Source organism: Malaclemys terrapin, chromosome 3, assembly GCF_027887155.1.
Source record: "Malaclemys terrapin pileata isolate rMalTer1 chromosome 3, rMalTer1.hap1, whole genome shotgun sequence".
Taxonomy (NCBI): Eukaryota; Metazoa; Chordata; order Testudines; family Emydidae; genus Malaclemys; species Malaclemys terrapin.
The window spans coordinates 110,397,948-110,416,923 of NC_071507.1; the positions used below are offsets into that span (position 1 = coordinate 110,397,948).

At 40.9% G+C, this 18,976-nt stretch overlaps 1 protein-coding gene across 14 annotated transcripts in view; it reads left to right on the top strand.

Moving 5' to 3' along the window:
* The window catches only part of EPB41L2 (erythrocyte membrane protein band 4.1 like 2), a 253,122-nt gene that overhangs the window by 208,587 nt on the left and 25,559 nt on the right, over nt 1-18,976 (top strand). For 6 of the 14 annotated variants that reach the window (XM_054021549.1, XM_054021561.1, XM_054021554.1 and 3 more), the window contains exons 12-13: nt 2,660-2,844; nt 13,801-13,863. In XM_054021549.1, coding sequence (XP_053877524.1) covers nt 2,660-2,844; nt 13,801-13,863 — 248 coding nt within the window. Of the gene's footprint in view, nt 1-2,659; nt 2,845-4,690; nt 5,330-13,548; nt 13,582-13,800; nt 13,864-18,976 lie in introns of all 14 variants that reach the window. The other 8 variants (XM_054021555.1, XM_054021557.1, XM_054021559.1 and 5 more) reach the window with 3 other exon arrangements.

The following is an 18,976-nucleotide window of genomic DNA, read 5'->3' on the forward strand; positions in this document are numbered from 1 at the left end:
GTGAGGAGGGGAGAAAAGAGTCAGCAAATTATGAGACTGAAGGAAAATAAGTGGATGGAGACATTGAGTTTGGGCGCCTTTTGATATAGATGCTTATTATGGCTAAGATTGTTAGAAATGTTTTGTTGATAAGTAGTTGATTGAAGTTAGGAGAAGCGATGACCCAGTAGGGGTCAGTATGAGCTATGTGTTTTGTAAAAAATAGTTTATAAAAAGACTAGATAATAGTGTCAGGTATCAGAGGGGTAACCGTGTTAGTCTGGATCTGTAAAAAGCAACAGAGTCCTGTGGCAGCTTTAAGACTAACAGATGTATTGGAGCATAAGCTTTCGTGGGTGAATACTCCCTTCATCAGATGCGTGGTACGTCATGCGTCTGACGAAGTGGGTATTCACCCATGAAAGCTTATGCTCCAATACATCTGTTAGTCTTAAAGGTGCCACAGGACTCTCTGTAGATAATAGTGTGTGCTTTGGAGCAGTTATCTTAAGCTGTCCCGAGAGACTTTTCCTGACCCCATACTCCCCAACTGGGAAGTGACCAGCCATCGCTGGCCTGCTACTAATTACTCAATAACATCTCAGATTTTAGGTTCACCTCTACCCCGATATAACGCTGTCCTCTGGAGCCAAAAAATCTTACCGTGTTATAGATGAAACCGTGTTATATTGAACTTGCTTTGATCCGCCAGAGTGCTGCTTTACCGCTTTATATCCGAATTTGTGCTATATCGGGGTAGAGGTGTAATTATTGGATGTTCTAAACCTATTGCTTATGTCTGTGTGTGCTTAAATCTAATCAATAGTAGTTTTAGATAAGCTCATGTTCACTTGTACCAATCTATCATCAGCCAGAAGCGCAGTGTTCCCATTGATTTAATCCTGACATCACCTGGAGTGAAACAGTTAAGTTACCACAGCTTTGAGTTCTGAAAACTATGGGTAACCAGAGTGAGCTCTGACTCTCTGCTGTAAGCTCCCAAGCATCTTCTTTGTAAAAGACCCCTCAAGTCTTTGTGACTGGTTTCTGAGAGGTGTAGGACAGAGCATTGCTCTGCAAAAGAGCACCGGCATAAATCACTTTCACCCGATAAAATAAGGAATTTAAATTCTCACTGACTTTCAATGGGAATTAGGCACCTAACTGATATTTGTGCCTTTGACAATCTCCCCCTGTAATGCGCACTGCAAGGCATTCTCCTCTTGGTTTACACTAAGTCAGTAAAACTTTCTTGAGTAATTATTTTGCAACTTCAAGCCATTCAACATTCAAACAAATGTTTAAGATCAGATGTTTACATATAGATATTGTTCTTGGTACAGTGTCAATTCCATATCTGCTCATATTGCCCCAGATATGAGATTTTAGTAGTTTACCACCATCTTCCAGCAGCCAACACCCCCCACCTGGTCCCTCCTCAGTCCTTTGTTCTTGTTCCCAGGCAAACATTGTCACCATGCCCTCCTCCTTAACCCTTTTGTTTTCCAGCTGGTCAAACCTGGCTGGCTTCCTAAGTAGGGTGGGCCATCCATAGTCATTAATTGCTAGGTGCCAAATGTCTGGGCAATTGGAATGGCCATTGTCTTCTCGGACTCTCCGTGGTCATGGGGGCCAGGCTCCAGGCAGCTAGGAGTCGGTGAAACCTGTATCTTTGCATCTTTACAAAGGAAAACAACCTTTTCCCACCACCTAGTTAACCAGGCCCCATGCAGGGGAACCCAGGCACACACAATATTCATACAAAATATTATGAAAAATTCCCACTCTGTCACAGCTACCATTTCTGTTAGCTTTCTTGGCTTGTGTAATCCTGTCAGAATTCTTCACCCATGTACATTTATTCTTCTGGCCACTTTTCACTACTCTCTTGCATCTCTTCTCAAAGGTGTACTTATTTAAACAGTTTTAATTTCAGGTTGAATGTCTGCTGCATTATTGCCAGTGTTTTGGCTGAGCCAGCTGGTCTTAGAGCTCCTCCTGCTGGTTAATACTATTATAGTGATTCTAGCTGTCAGAATAAAATTGATTCAATATCTCTAATGTCTTTTGTGTTTGTTACATCATACATCAAATATACATATTAAGTATTGCCAGTAACTAGCTAACAGGAATGAGTAAACCAAGTTGGATAAAAGAAAAAAAAAAAACTAAAGTTTCTCTCAAGATACAAAGTTTGAAAAAGTATAACTTTTTTTTATGTTGAACTTTGTGTGTTTCTACAGTGTTTTGTCTGTGTTCAGAAGTAGAAATACTTTGAGAGAACTATATGTGCATGGTGTTTCTGTATTAGCTGAAAACCGAATGTACTGAAAATATCAAATTTGTGCAAGACGGTTTTTATCATGGGTATATAATGACATGTCACCAAAAATGTGATAATTTTTAAAATGGCTACTTGACTATAGTATTTTCTATGTATAGTACATACACATTACAATTAGGAACAGTTATCCATTGCCGGTTGTATAAATGCAGTTAGAATCATACACTTGATGTTATCATAAGTTCATTTACTGTTCAGTTACACAGTTTTCTTCTGGATTGTTCTTATCCCTAAATGGCTAAGCCATTGTGAAACAGAGTATTTTATGTTCAGAAGTCATGAAAATAAAAATTTCCAGCATACCTAGAATAACTAAAATTTTCTGTTCTGTAATAGCTCCTGTGGGTATCACAGACCAAAGTCTGCTAAGGGATTTTTCTGCTACCACAGTGGGACCTACTGGTGTTATGGTCTTTGACGGTGAAGCTGTTGGCCAGACCAAGTTAAAAAACGGCGAAGGTAGAGATGAGGATGGAAGCCCAACTAAAATTCCTCAACTGGAATTAACCCAGGATGAAAAGGTATGATGGATTGTAACAATAAAAATAACTCTTAACAAACATTTAAAGTGGAGTTGTATGTCTTTAAAAATAACAAGCAGCATACTAGAAGATATTGTTGATAAATTATTTCAAACTCCTCCTTTATGTTTAATCAGCGTATTTTATATAACCAAAAGGGAGGAACAAATTGCAAATTTGCATGTGTGACATTCAATTTTGTGATTTTTTTCCTTTTAATTGTTGCTACAAGTTGATTTTAATTTGCCATAATTAGGCACTACTTAAACACTTCTGTATATAATTGTTCAGATTGAACTTTCTCTTAACTTACTTTAAGCTACATTTAGCTAGTTTATATAATTTTTACTATGAACAAACTTCTAAAAATTGTGCTAGTATATCTGGAATCAGATATTTGTCTTTTTCAAGTAAATTTCAATGCTTAACATGGTGCTTGCTTTATATGCCAACTGCAAAAATCTTTTAAGCTGTCCTTTTATACATCAGTTTCAGTTATAGAAACACATTAACGTATTAAAAGAATTTCCATGTAGAACTGATACACAGCTTTACAGGGAAAGTTCAGTTTGTTGATGGTGGAGAAACTGTAATGCAAGTGGCAATTTACTTGTCTTATTTATTGGAGTTAGCGAGGAAGCAGATCATAAACTTTAATTTGGATTTTGTTTTATATGCTTTCACATCAATATTTGTGGCAACACCTCTTTCCAAAATGTAAGCTCAAGCTTTGGAGTTCAGAAATAGTTCCAGTTATAGAAATGTGTTTCTATAACTGGAAAAGCTCAACGATTTGAGAAAGGCTTGCATGTTTTATGAAGCTATTCAGTGTAGCTTGCTACATGTATGAGCTCTGTATGCCTGTTTTTCCTGACAGACATCCAGAAATTTCCGTTGCTCTCGAGTTTTTAAAAAAACCTTAAGGAATTTTCATTTTGAAAACTGCATTTTTGTGAATTAGGCAAAGGGTACCCAAATCACTGCCAGGGCACAACATTTGGGCAGTTGAGTCTCCCAATGCAGCTTACAGCACAGCTCCCCTCATCCTATAACTGCAATGTAAGACCAAACATGAACAGCCTCATGTTTTTATTGCCAGGGAACTTAAACAACTAACTTCTAGTCAGTCAAGGAAAAAAACACAGTTCTACATTTGATGAAAACATGTATTTAGGTAAATTAATATGCAAATTTTGGCTCCTGGCAAGATATCCGTGTGGTCCCTCAGAGTCACAAAGCTGGGGCACCCTAGGATAGATTACGCAACCAAGAAAGATTCCTCAGCCATGGGATGGAAAAGCTCAACGGTTTGGGAAGGGCTTGCATGTTTTATGAAGCTATTCAGTGTAGCTTGCTACATGTATGAGCTCTACAAATAGCATTTTCTAAATACTATTTATTTCTTTTTTTGCTGTTTTTAAATTCCAGAGGAAATGGTAGTAAATCCTAGGATCAAAGTGCCTGCTTGTCTTTTTTACGTGCTGCTGTATGCCATGAACTTTCTGCCAAAGCTTTTAATGTTTGTTTGCTCCCATCAGTTGTGACTGCACTTACTACCGTTCAAAAGTGCAAAGTTTGTCACAACCTTAAAACAAAAAATCTGTAATGGGTTCAGATTCAGAATTCTTAAAACTGGACAAGTGGGCTAATTTTTAAAAATACATGGAGCTTTTCAATTTTTATTTGGCTTTTATATTGCATTGGTAGTGCTGGCTCTACTTCTGAGTAAAAGGTTTCACTAACTAACAATTTCTTTTTTCCCCCCTCTTCTTGTGCATTCTTTCTGCCTACAAACTTACATTGTGTTGTGTTTTTGTATTCAACTGTGGCTGGACTTTTTTTTCAGTCCCTTCACATGTATCCACCATCACCACCCCTTCACTGTGTTTCATCCTGTCCCACAAACCTGCCAACTATCCCTGAGATGGACATGCTTTTGGACATTTCAGAGGAAGATCCCTTTCAGGAATATGTCCATAGCCTCTCAGACTGCTGGGAATGCAGTCCCATGAGAGTAATACCAACTCACAGTGGAAATGAAGAGACCTTGCCTAATAATATCTTGCAGCCTATGAGACCCCCAGTTAGTCACCATTCTTCTCCTGCAATGGAGGGAAAGCCCCATAAAATAGTTGACTACAAAGATACTGAGTTTAGTTTTTCATTAAGCTTTAGCAAACTCTTTGCTTCTAATTTCCTTTCACTGCTTGATGAGGACGGTTACATCAGTTTTCCTAGCCTCCCTGAGGTTTGCATCTCCTACCTCCCACCTGGTCTTCAACACTATGTTCCTATCACCTCTCCCTCATTCATTCCCTCTTTTCTCCTTATCTTTGTGCTGCTTCTCTCTGCTTTTCAGTCTGTTCCTTTCTCACTCACATTTTCCCTTCCTCTCGCTCTGTCCCTCTGCTACCTGGAGCCTAAGGCGACTTCATTGAGCGCCTCTTATGACAATGACCTGAATGACAAAGCAGAGGAAGAGGAGGTGTGTAACTTTGTCACTTAAATGCTGCCACCTGCACATGGACTTTGCATCTGCACACTGAGGAGCACTCAACCTTGCACACGTCCTAGTGTACAATATAAATGTCTTTGTAACGGTTCTCATTCATGGTAGCTTGCCACTGATATACTGAGGTTCTCTAAATAAATAAATGTCTGGTTTTTTTCTGCATGAAAAACAGTGTGTTGCAACATACATAATTTTGATTATATCCCCTGGGTGCTGTATCTAAGGAGGAAATTTTTTTGTAATTGAAAGGATTTGAGCACATTATTATTATTTTATTAGACCTATTTTTGGAATAAGATTAATAATCAGTAGAATTATTGAGCAACATTCCTCTGTTATACTAATTGTTAAATCAGTCATAAACTATTGCCCTTCTCAGTCCATTAACTTTGAAATACAAACATGGAGCTGAATCTCAGCGGTTCTGTTTAAATCTGTAAAGTAAAAATCTCTTATTTTAGTTCAGCAAACTGTGAAAGCTGTAAACAGTGTTCCTTCTTATAGTTGTATCCCTGTGGATGCTCCACTTCAGGTGGTACGCATGTGCCTTTTGAACCCTTAATCATAGATTTCTAGCTAGCACTGTCCATTCAGCCCATGCATGTGCCCTGTGCCTTTTCATGGCAGACACCAGGCTGTATAGGGGTGCGTGGACAAATCGCCCTTAGTTTCTCCTCTACTGCTTTGGCCCGAGACAGAACACTGTCCTTCTACAGCGTTCTTGGCCTTTTCTCTTTCTTAAAGTTAGTTACTTTATAGTTATAGGTTTCTGTTTAGTGTTCAGTATAATTAGTTAGTTTTAGTTGAGAAGATTTTTTTTTTTTCCCCCCTCCCTTTTATCCCGGGATATTTGTCTTCTCCAGGGTATGCCTGGTTTGTCATGCTTCAAACGTCACCACTCTTGCTGGGAGGCTAAACTGGTAAGCGACAGGCATCTATTGCCTGGGGGAGTCCCACATCTCTCAGAAGTGTTCCTTCTGTTTGACCCTTAAGTCCAGGGCTAGGAAGAGCAGGGAGATAAAGCTCAGACTGTTGGCTATGGAACGTTCCCTGCAACCGCTCTGTAAGCCAGGTCAGGAGACACGCCACATCGCCCCATATATCTGTCCCCAGACAGATCCAGTGCCCCATCAGATTCGGGGCATGCTTCCCCTAAGGAAGGGATATCTTTGGATGCTGGGAAAATTCCCAAAAAGAGGAGTGCAGACTTTTTCTAACGAGACAGCTTCAAAAAAGACCAGGTCCCTGTCAAGGTCCTCAGTGTCTGATGTTACCGTTGAGGCCAAGGACTCGTCCTTGGGTACTGCGAAGCCTGGAGCTCTAAGGACAGGAGGCACAGCTCTGTTAGTGCACTGTACCCTCCACCAGTAAGGATGGTAAACTTAGGGTACCATCGAACTCAGCACTGTCATCAGCACCAAAGCATTCTACTGAGCTGTTGATGTTGTGCACCTTAATCCAGCCATTGGTACCAATGCAAACAGCTCAGCTGGGGGTATCTATACAAGTGGTACCCTCTGTACTGAGCAAACATCAGTGCCTGACATCTACAACATTTGAGTTCACCCATTGTTGTTGGCACCATAACCTCCAGCTATGGCATCCAGTACCACAGGAGTTCTGATACCTGAGGGACCTCTGTGTCGGACGAACCAGAATCTCTGTTGTTGTCTGGTACCGCCTGTCTCACAATACTGAGACCTCGGTCTTTGTGTGGCCTCTCTGTGACACAGGACTCTTCTCATCTACATTGGATGTCCCCCATGGGAGGATGCAGAGGAGGACAACTCCCAGTCGAGCTCCTCAATTTCTGCCAGGAGTTCTCTTATGTACCCCTTTGGGAAACCGCCCTTGTACAGAGAGGACCTTGTGTGACACCAAGGATGGTGGAACCAACCTTGTATGCCACACCCGTTCCTTATGTAGTGGCCATACTGTGATGTGTGGCCTGCCTATCACCAGCAATTTAACAATCCACAAATACCTTCTCTCAGGGAGACCAGGGTTTCACAACCTCCTGTACCCCAGGACAGGAGATGTTTGAAGAGCATGAGGCTAGGGTAAATGAGGAAGTTACCCCTGAGATTCCCATTTCACGGTCATTGCCGAAAGAAGCAGTTATGCCTCCACCACCTTCCATGGCTGACAACTTCAGACAATTTCAGGACTTAATTAGAAGGGTAGTTGACACCTTCCAGATCTCTCTGGAGGAGGTGTAAAATCCACAGCACAAGCTGCTAGATATTTTGCAGTCAGCAACACCCTTCAGACCAGCACTACCTGTTAATGAGGCTCTCCTGCTTCCAACTAAGATGGTATGGCAGACACTGACCACTGTTCCACCAATGTGCAAAAGGGCGGCTAAGAAATACTATGTGCCCCTTAAGGATTCAGACTTTTATTTTCCTATCCCCCACCTAACTCATGTGGTCATGGCCAAATACAGCCTTACTAATTACAACAAGTTCACGGCATTTATTGAGTATCTGCTACACAACTGCAGGGAGGAATTCCAGTCCATAGTTGCGGAGAGTGAGCTATTGGCCAGAACAGCTCTCCAAGAGTCCCTAGACTCTCAGACACTGCTGCCAGATCCATCTCCATAGAAGTAGCTGTGCACAGGACATCATGACTCGAACTTTCAGGGTTTCTGGTAGAGGTTCAGAACACTGTAGAGGATCTCCCCTTTGATGTTCATAAGCTTCTCTCATACACCACGAATGACACTCTGCACATGCTGAAGAAATCCAGGGCTACCCTATGTTCCTTGCTCATTTACATACCTTATGAGCAAGAAACATTTTCTGAGGGCACAGACTCCTCAGACATCATGCCATGCTCAGTTCTTGGGGTACCGCAGACCTGCAGAACTCCCCAGAAAGAGAGACGGGTTTAAAGGAAGAGGGCCACCCAACCACCCTTCATGACCACCCAAGCATCATCTAAATAGTAGTTTTGATGAGTTGAGAGTTTGAATCCTCCCGCTCCTCTGATTTTACAGTTGTCCTTTAACCTTCTCTTTGGAGACTGTCTTGTCCATTTCCACCAGGCTTTGGAGTGAATTACCGGTGGCTCTTGGAGGTCATAGGCTATGCCATGCAGTTTCTGGCACTTCTTCCCTTTCACCCCCTTCAGGGGCCCCTCTCACAAACTTCTACTAAGGCAAGAGGTGGAGACTGTCTTCCGACTAGGAGCAATGGAAGTGGTCCCTTCCACTTACAGGGGCAGGGAGTTCTACTCAAAATACTTCCTAGTACCAAAGAAGGATGGAGGTTGGAGGCCTATCTTAGATCTGAAACAGCTGAACAAGTTTGTGACACCTCAAAAGTTCAGGATGGTGACTTTAGCAACTATAAATCCTTCACTAGATGCGTCTGATGAAGTGGGCATTCACCTACGAAAGCTTATGCTCCAATACTTCTGTTAGTCTTAAAGGTGCCACAGGACCCTCTGTTGCTTTTTACAGATTGATTAACACGGCTACCCCTCTGATACTTGTCACGAGAGGAAGGGGATTGGTTTTCATTCCTTGGCTGACAAGATGCCTATTTCCATATAACTATACGCTCATCACACAGCAGAGATGACCCATGCCTGCTGATTGGAGGGCGGGGAAGCAGAGTGAAGGCAGCTGGCTTCAGCAGTGCTACTGAGCATGCTTAGTCCATGTGAGCATTTTCAGTACAAGGCAAGCAGCAAATCGGGGGTGGGGAGGGGTGTTGTGACCCCCACATACTCCATTTCCTCCACCACGTGTCACCTCTGTCACACAGGGAATACCTACGATTCACCATAGTCCAAGATCATTTCCAGTATGAGGCCTACCCTCATCTCCAATGGGATTTTCAAAGGTTCTGGTGGTAGTGGTCGCTTAGCCTTGGCAGGAAACTATTCTTGTCCTCCCATACCTTGATGACTGGCTACTCAAGGGCCATTCTTTCAAGGCAGTGTTATCGTCCACCCAGAAGGTGCTTGCTCTGTTCAAAGAGCTGGGCCTACCAGTGAATGTAAAGAAATCTACACTGGTATCAGTACAAAGGATGCAGATTATAGGGGCGTTCTTGGACTCAGTGACAGCCAAAGCGCACTGCTCTTTAGACAGATTTCTGGCCATGTCAAGACTGTCGGGGACAATTCAGGGAAGCTCACAACCACAATAAGGAACGGTCTTCAACTCTTGGGCCATATGGCAAATTGCACCTTATGACCAATCATGCAAGGCTATGCTTCCACTGCTTCCAGGATTGGCTAAGAGCTGTCTCTTCTCCAACCAGGTACACCTTGGACGGGAGGGTAACAATCTCCTTGCACATAAAGAACTCACTAAACTGGTGGAAGGAGCATGTCTGTGCAGGCATCCCTTTCTGTTGCCCAACCCCATCAGTGACTCTAAGAACGAGTTCATCCAGAACAGTTGACCCAGAACTCCACTGGCCATCACTTCAGCTTAAACCTCTCCAACGCATCATCAGTGATCTACAACCCATCCTGGACAATGATCCCTCACTTTCACAGACCTTGGGAGGCAGGCCAGTCCTCGCCCACAGACAACCCACCAACCTTAAGCATATTTTCGCCAGCAATCACGCACCGCACCATAACTCTAACTCAGGAACCAACCCATGCAACAAACCTCAATGCCAACTCTGCCCACATATCTACACCAGCAACACCATCACAGGACCTAACCAGATCAGCTACAACATCACCGTCTCATTCACCTGCCCGTCCACCAATGTTATATATGCCATCATGGCCAGCAATGTCCCTCTGCTATGTACATTGGCCAAACTGGACAGTCACTACGCAAGAGGATAAATGGACACAAGTCAGATATCGGGAATGGCAATATACAAAAACCTGTAGGAGAACACTTCAACCTCCCTGGCCACACAATAGTAGATGTAAAGGAAAAAAACTTACAGCAAAAAAACTTCAGGACCAGACTCCAAAGAGAAATTGTTGAGCTCCAGTTCATTTGCAAATTTGACACCATCAGATCAGGATTAAACAAAGACTGTGCATGGCTATCCAACTACAGAAGCAGTTTCTCCTCCCTTGGTGTTCACACCTCAATTGCTAGCGAAGCACCTCATCCTCCCTGATTGAACTAGCCTAGTTATCTCCATACTGATTTATACCTGCCTCTGGAAATTTCCATTACTTGCGTCTGATGAAGTGGGCATTCACCCACGAAAGCTTATGCTCCAATACTTCTGTTAGTCTTAAAGGTGCCACAGGACCCTCTGTTGCTTTTTACAGTTCATCCATGTTAGGATTCCTGTTGGGGAGCCAACCTCACAGTTCAGGGTAGGTGGACAGACCATGAAACCAGTCTCCACATCAACCTGTTGAAGCTCAGGGTGGTCAGGAACACTTGTCTCCATTTCCTGCCATCATCAGAGGCAAAAACGATCAGGGTCATGATGGACATGTCCTGCATGTTTTACATCAACAAGCCTTGATGGCATACCCCCTTTATCATGTTTTTTTTTAATAGGATGCGGATGTAAAGACCTCTTAAGTTCCTCCCAAAAGTTGCATCAGATTGTCTGTCATCTTAACCAATATATCCATCTACCAGTGTTTTTTCCAAAATCTCATAGTTCTCAACAGGAATCCTATTTCCATACCCTGGAATTAGAAAGGCCTTGGCCTTCTACCTAGGGATGACTAAGCAGTTTATGAGATCACCTAGACTCTTCATATCCTTCTCAGATAGGTCTAAGTGGGCTCCTATTTCTGCTTACAGGCTTTCAAAATGGATATTGGGTTGTATCTCTGGCTGTTATGAATTTTCAGGTACTCAGCCCCTCCCACCGCGGCCTCCCCCGCATGGGGTGAGAGTGCATTCAGCGAGATTGCAGGCAACATCTACTCCATTTTTGAAGAATATCCCAGTATATGAGATTTGTAGAGCTGCTATATGAACTTCAATCCATAGGTTTTTCAAAGCATTATGCCCTGCTCCATGCCCTCAGATCCAATGCGACACATAAGAACAGCCATACTGGGTCAGACCAAAAGTCCATCTAGCCCAGTATCCTGTTTTCCAACAATGGTCAATGCCAGGTGCCCCAGAGGGAACAAACCGAAGAGGTAATCGTCAAGTGATCCAACTGCTGTCGCCCATTCCCAGCTTCTGGCAAACAGAGGCTAGGGGTATCATCCCTGCCCATCCTGACTAATAGTCATTGATGGACCTATCCTCCATGAACTTATCCAGTTCTTTTTTTAACCCTGTTATAGTCTTGGCCTTCACAACATCCTCTAGAAAGGAGGTTCACGACATCCTCTGGTAAGGAGGATGCAGTATTGTTTTTCAGTTCTGAGCCATGGTCCAAAGCCGCCCTCCTAGGGATACTGCTCAGAAGTCGTCTGAAGTGGAGCACTTATAGGGACACTACTCAAAGAAGAAGAAAATGTTACTCATCCTGTGCAGGAACTGTAGTTCTTACAGTGCTAAGATGTCCTATGGGTGCTCCATTACTCACCCTCGTTCCCCTCTGCTTTGGTTGTTCCGTAGAGGAGGAGCTGAGGGCATTTTGCCTCCACACCTCTATATAGCCTCAGTGTCTGCCATGAGAAGGCATAGGGCATGCACACGAGCTAAACGGACACTGCTAGCTAAAAATCACCGATAAAGGGCTTGAGGCACATGAGCACCTGAAATGGAGCACCCATATGGGGACACATCTCAAAGAACTACAGTTACTGCACAGGGTGAGTAACATTTCCTTTTTTTGTAATTCATGCCTTCAAAGAGGGTACTAGAATTATGGCTGTTTCTGCTTTACATGGGTGTGTGCAAAGTTGAGTGTTTGTCCAAGGTTCTCCCTGGCTTTTAGTGTTTTTATTTATATTTAGCAATAGTTAAGGTGAAGACTAGTTTCTTTTATTCAACTGGATTGCCGGTTAAGTAGCTGACTTTTTAATCATCAACATGTGAACATTTTAAAAATGTTAAAGTATGTAGTATTAAAGTTGCTATGCAAAAGCATCAGTCTCATTAAGTGTGTGCACTCTGAACATCTGATCTGGCTGATAATACAGTGCCTGCTCTCCATATGGCTGCTGCATGTGATAGCAAATACACCATGCACTGTAAAAGGGGAGAGTTTACTATGAACTTCAATGGCAATATGAAGCAAAATACTATAGCCTTATAACTGAGAGCCTTGAAATGAGTGAGTCCAGTATTTATTTCAAATTTTGTAGTAATTCAGAAATAACTGTCTGAGACAGTGTTGTATATAGCAGAGTACTTTCTCTTAGATATGTGACATGACATCTGTAAAAGACAGACATATAGTAAAGGAAGTCTAAAATGGTGTAAATAAACATCACTAAAGATTTTCTCCATCCATAATATAGTTCAGCATACCTTTTGATGTGAAATTGCGACAAATGCACTAACCTCAAATAAGTGAGAGGTGAAGGAAAATGTGATAAACTAAGAAAAAAATGACATACGATGTTATGTATTCCCTCACACAAAGTTTGGAATTAAGCAATATACGTAATAAAAGTAAACCACTTATCAATACTTATGATCTTGCACAGTGATCCTCTGAAAACCTGGCAATTGATATTTGTGCCTCAGGGTATTGTCAAAAAATAATTTCTCTCCTTAAAGTTGCATTCAGAATATTTATAAGCAGGATGTAATATTTTTTTAAGTTATCTCATATTTTGCATTAACAAAAGCAAAAATCTTCATGTATCCCACACAGTATCAGGCATTTACAGTAATCATTTGCCATTTTACCAAAACCAATTCATAGTATAAACTCCACTTTAAATGCTTTTATAAAGTATCTCCGTAATTGAATTTGACATCAAGCTTTGGGGCAATATGGCTTTTCTCCTTCTCCTCTGTCTTAATTTTCCACCCTTCAATGGGGAAAGCATGAAAAATGCAGCAACAGAGAGATGGGGGGAGAGAGAGAGAAACTTCCATTTTCCATTTCATATATGCCAAATATTACTTCAGCCATTTCTACAACACTGTAGGTGGAGGAAGACCAAAGTGGCTTAATAATTTCAGCAACGTCTGTGGCCGAAACAATAAAGGTATATAAACAAAGCACATGGTTTGCAGCTTTTACAAACAAAGGAAGCCTCTCTGTTGCTCCCATAGATCACACTAACAACTCCTTTCTTTTGATGATTTGCCATGTGCCTTCATGTAGGTGGAAACCGGAGAGGAGGAAACGCAGCAGCAGGTTGATGCTATTTTTCAGTTAAATCTGGTTATTGTTGCCTGCCATTGTTAGTGTTTTGAAGCTTCTGTAGGTTTTGTCTGAATAGTGGCTTTTGTTCTTACCATTTATCCCCCTGTTTATTTTTTAAACTCTGTTATCGATCTGAGGGTCCTTTTTGGTTACTTGCTGATACATTTTATGTTCATTTTGCTTTCTTGTGTGTGTGGTTTAATTTCACAGAACAATTCCTTGAGAGTAAACGGGGAAAATATTTATGTCAGACATAGCAATTTAATGTTGGAGGTTTGTATAACATAAGGAACACTTTCTGTTCTCATGGGCTGCCAGGCTGCATGGGATGGGAGGTCACCTGCAGGCTGTTATGGACACAGTGCATGAAATGCATGGGGAAATGCAACTTGGAGATGCATGTTGTAAATTCTAGTTTTTCCATAAAGGAACAGCTTGTAAGTGTGAATCTGCTAGAAGTTTTCAAAGTGGCAATTGGGAATAATAGCCCTGTTTAGGTAATAAATCAAATTCACTGGTCCATTAATTACCCTAAAATGGGATTTTTACTTGCCACACAAACCTACTACTTAATGTGTACCTCATGTAGGCTGTAGTTTAAGGCTCTCACTTAATATTTTTCATTTTCTTTTCTGACACATGTGTACTTGAAATGTGAGCTGGTGTGCTCTGGAGGAATAAGCATAGATTCGTAGATTCCAAGGGCAGGTGGGACCATTGTGATCAACTAGTCTGACCTCCTGTATAAGATCTGCCATGGAACCAACTTCTCCAACATAATTCCTAGATCATATCTTTTAGAAAAATATTTGATCTTGATTTAAAAATTGTCTGTGATAGAGAATCCACCACAACCCAGGGAAAAATGTTCCAATGCTTAACTACCCTCGCTGTTACAAATTTATTCACAATGAGGGAAGTCCCATAATCTTGAATTTCTAATCCTGGCTCTGCCAGTGACCCGCTGTGTGGCTTTAGGCAAATCCTGTTTTAGTATTCCCATTTTTTGAAATGTGAATAATTCTTATTTTCTAAAGAATTAATTATTAGTGAGGATTAATGTTTGTAAATGGCTTTGAATTTGGAGCACAATTTAAGTATGGTTATTATTTATTATTGGAGTAGAGACATTTTGTTTTAATAAATAATTAGTTTGTACAGTTCATTCATGCTGGAATATATTATGGGAGTACCTCTTGTTGCAGTCAGTATAGTTTGTATGGTAATGAATAACTGAAAGTAAACTAACAAAACTTGCACAAAATATATAGAAAAATCCTATCCTATGTCTATTTAGCCTTGCCCATCCAAATGGGGCTATCGGGAATTCCCTCTGTCACGAAAGACCTTATCTCTTATTTAATGACTGTAGTATTCATACAGTAATATGAAGATTTGTAGATTACAGTAACTTGACTAATCTGTTGTTGCTTTTGGCAGCTTTTGATAACTGTTCAAAATTTATTTTTGCATAATTTACTAAAACAACGAAAGCATGTTCTTCATAACCTTGCTTTGAACAAGTCCAAGAAATGTGCCTAGTTTCTCAAGCCACAATAATTGTTTACAACAACCCGTAAAAATATGTCATTGGCTTCAGTTTAATATCACTGCCGTTCTATGGAATTGCTGTGGTATAACCTGTGTTTTTTATATTCGACCAATAATTAAGAAAACTTCTTTTTGTTTAAACCAAACAGCTTTTTAAAAAATCTTGAAATAGATGCATCCAGGACCCAGGCCTAAATTTTTAGTATCAAATTTATTTTTTACAGGTTTACTTCAGAATTGACAATGAAACAAAGTAGAAGCTGATTAGTCAGTATCACTTTCTGATTTTCATGCACTAGTACAGTTCTGTTATTTGTGTTGTAAACACTGCAGAGGTACAATGAGGAGTCCAGTGGCACCTTAAAGACTAACAGATTTATTTGGGCAAAAGCTTTTGTGGGTAAAAAACCCACTTCTTCAGATGCATGGAGTGACAATTACAGAAAAAGTGGTAACTCCCTTCTCTTTATGTGCCAATATATATTTATGCCCATCTCTGTAATTTTCACTCCATTCATCAAAGGCTGAATATAGGCAAACAACACAGGAATGCAGGGGCAAGATTAGAAAGGCAAAGGCACAAAATGAGCTCAAACTAGCTACGGGAATAAAAGGAAACAAGAAGACTTTTTATCAATACATTAGAAGCAAGAGGAAGACCAAAGACAGGGTAGGCCCACTGCTTAGTGAAGAGGGAGAAACAGTAACAGGAAACTTGGAAATGGCAGAGATGCTTAATGACTTCTTTGTTTCGGTCTTCACCGAGAAGTCTGTAGGAATGCCTAACATAGTGAATACTAATGGGAAGGGAGTAGGTTTAGCGGATAAAATAAAAAAAGAACAAGTTAAAAATCACTTAGAAAAGTTAGATGCCTGCAAGTCACCCGGGCCTGATGAAATGCATCCTAGAATACTCAAGGAGCTAATAGAGGAGGTATCTGAGCCTCTAGCTATTATCTTTGGAAAGTCATGGGAGATGGGAGAGATTCCAGAAGACTGGAAAAGGGAAAATATACTGCCCATCTATAAAAAGGGAAATAAAAACAACCCAGGAAACTACAGACCAGTTAGTTTAACTTCTGTGCCAGGGAAGATAATGGAGCAAGTAATTAAGGAAATCATCTGCAAACACTTGGAAGGTGGTAAGGTGATAGGGAACAGCCAGCATGGATTTGTGAAGAACAAATCATGTCAAACCAATCTGATAGCTTTCTTTGATAGGATAACGAGCCTTGTGGATAAGGGTGAAGCGGTGGATGTGGTATACCTAGACTTTAGTAAGGCATTTGATACGGTCTCGCATGATATTCTTATCGATAAACTAGGCAAATACAATTTAGATGGGGCTACTATAAGGTGGGTGCATAACTGGCTGGATAACCGTACTCAGAGAGTTGTTATTAATGGTTCCCAATCCTGCTGGAAAGGCGTAACGAGTGGGGTACCGCAGGGGTCTGTTTTGGGACCGGCTCTGTTCAATATCTTCATCAACGACTTAGATATTGGCATAGAAAGTACGTTTATTAAGTTTGCGGATGATACTAAACTGGGAGGGATTGCAACTACTTTGGAGGACAGGGTCATAATTCAAAATGATCTGGACAAATTGGAGAAATGGTCTGAGTTAAACAGGATGAAGTTTAACAAAGACAAATGCAAAGTGCTCCACTTAGGAAGGAAAAATCAATTTCACACATACAGAATGGGAAAAGACTGTCTAGGAAGGAGTACGGCAGAAAGGGATCTAGGGGTTATAGTGGACCACAAGCTAAATATGAGTCAACAGTGTGATGCTGTTGCAAAAAAAGCAAACATGATTCTGGGATGTATTAACAGGTGTGTTGTGAGCAAGACACGAGAAGTCATTCTTCCGCTCTACTCTGCTCTGGTTAGGCCTCAGCTGGAGTATTGTGTCCAGTTCTGGGCGCCGCATTTTAAAAAAGATGTGGAGAAATTGGAAAGGGTCCAAAGAAGAGCAACAAGAATGATTAAAGGTCTTGAGAACATGACCTATGAAGGAAGGCTGAAAGAATTGGGTTTGTTTAGTTTGGAAAAGAGAAGACTGAGAGGGGACATGATAGCAGTTTTCAGGTATCTAAAAGGGTGTCATAAGGAGGAGGGAGAGAACTTGTTCACCTTAGCCTCTAAGGATAGAACCAGAAACAATGGGTTTAAACTGCAGCAAGGGAGGTCTAGGTTGGACATTAGGAAAAAGTTCCTAACTGTCAGGGTGGTTAAACACTGGAACAAATTGCCTAGGGAGGTTGTGGAATCTCCGTCTCTGGAGATATTTAAGAGTAGGTTAGATAAATGTCTATCAGGGATGGTCTAGACAGTATTTGGTCCTGCCATGCCGGCAGGGGACTGGACTCGATGACCTCTCGAGGTCCCTTCCAGTCCTATAATCTATGAATCTGAAGAAGTGGGGTTTTTTACGCATGAAAGCTTAAGCCCAAATAAATCTGTTAGTCTTTAAGGTGCTACCAGATTCCTTGTTGTTTTTGTGGATACAGAACTAACACGGCTACCCCTCTGATATTGCAGAGGAACACTTTTAAATCCTAGCCAAAATGTTTTAGTAAAAATTCAGATACATGTTTTTTAAGTAGCTACATAACACCTTTTTTATGAAAACTAAATCTTGGGCCTACATTATTAAATATTATCAAAAGTCCAAATACTTTTCTTAGTTACTGTAGGTACTTTGATTTCATAGTACACTTATTTTTGGGTCTCAATTCTAAACTTAATTGCTGGCTGTTGAACTTGTAAAGTCAACTACTGCGATGTCTGTTTGCATACACAAAGTAGTTTTTTTTCACAAGATGAGGAATGGTATGACATGAAAGATTATGCTTGCTGTATGTAATTTGCTCCTCCTGCATAAAGCCCAAGTGTTTAGGTTATACGCAAGTGAAGTTTCAGAAATGTTGGGGAGTTGAACTCTACTTCCCAAACCAGGGCTAATGAGGAGGTTGCTGCATAGTCCCAATCCCCAGGCCTGTTCCTCCACCTTGTAGCCTGGAAGAGCAGTTATAGCCCTTTGATCCAAGTTGCACAATGTTAGGGTCAATGGATCCTTGTAAAAATAGAATCTGTTACTTACTTAGCGCTTATTGTCACCTCCTGTGCTAGTCTGCATGGGCTAGCTCAGACCCCCTTTTTTGGTATGTAGCTGTATACAGGCTATCTCTACATGGTTGTTCTATCTGCCATTGCTTCAACACACAACAGGTTAATAGCAATCTTAAACCCTGATCCTGCACATAATTATAAGCAATGAGTAGCATTGCCTTTAATGGGACTACTCATGTGTGTAAAGCTGAAGTATATGCATATATCTATTTGCATGATTTGGACTTAATACAGTATCCATATTTATAAGTCCTTTATTTTTGGCTTAGTTTCTTAAGAAACATACTTACATGTTTATGACAGTTCTTGTGTTGAGCGCTATTTACTTCCATTAGCATTATTGAGGGTTACCTATGTTGATCTTGGTATTCTTGCTTCAGTTTCTTTAACTTTCAAGCAAAAGCCAGCAACTTTTTGAAATAATTATTTCAAAAATTTGGTATCTTCATATTGAGATAAAAATAGTCCTTTGTTTAGTGATAATTAAAAGTGGTTTTTTTTTCCCCTGTACATATAGTTGTGACAGGAACAGTATAGTGTGGCCTTGTTCCTAAAAGGTAATACAAATCTGAGTCTTTTATGGTCTTAATCTTTTTTTAAAAATGTACCACAGTAGAATGGCTCTTGAGACAAGGCACTTTTCTTGCTTTGACTTTTTTAAGAATAAGTTTGCTTTTGCTGTTGTGTTTTGTCCTACTGT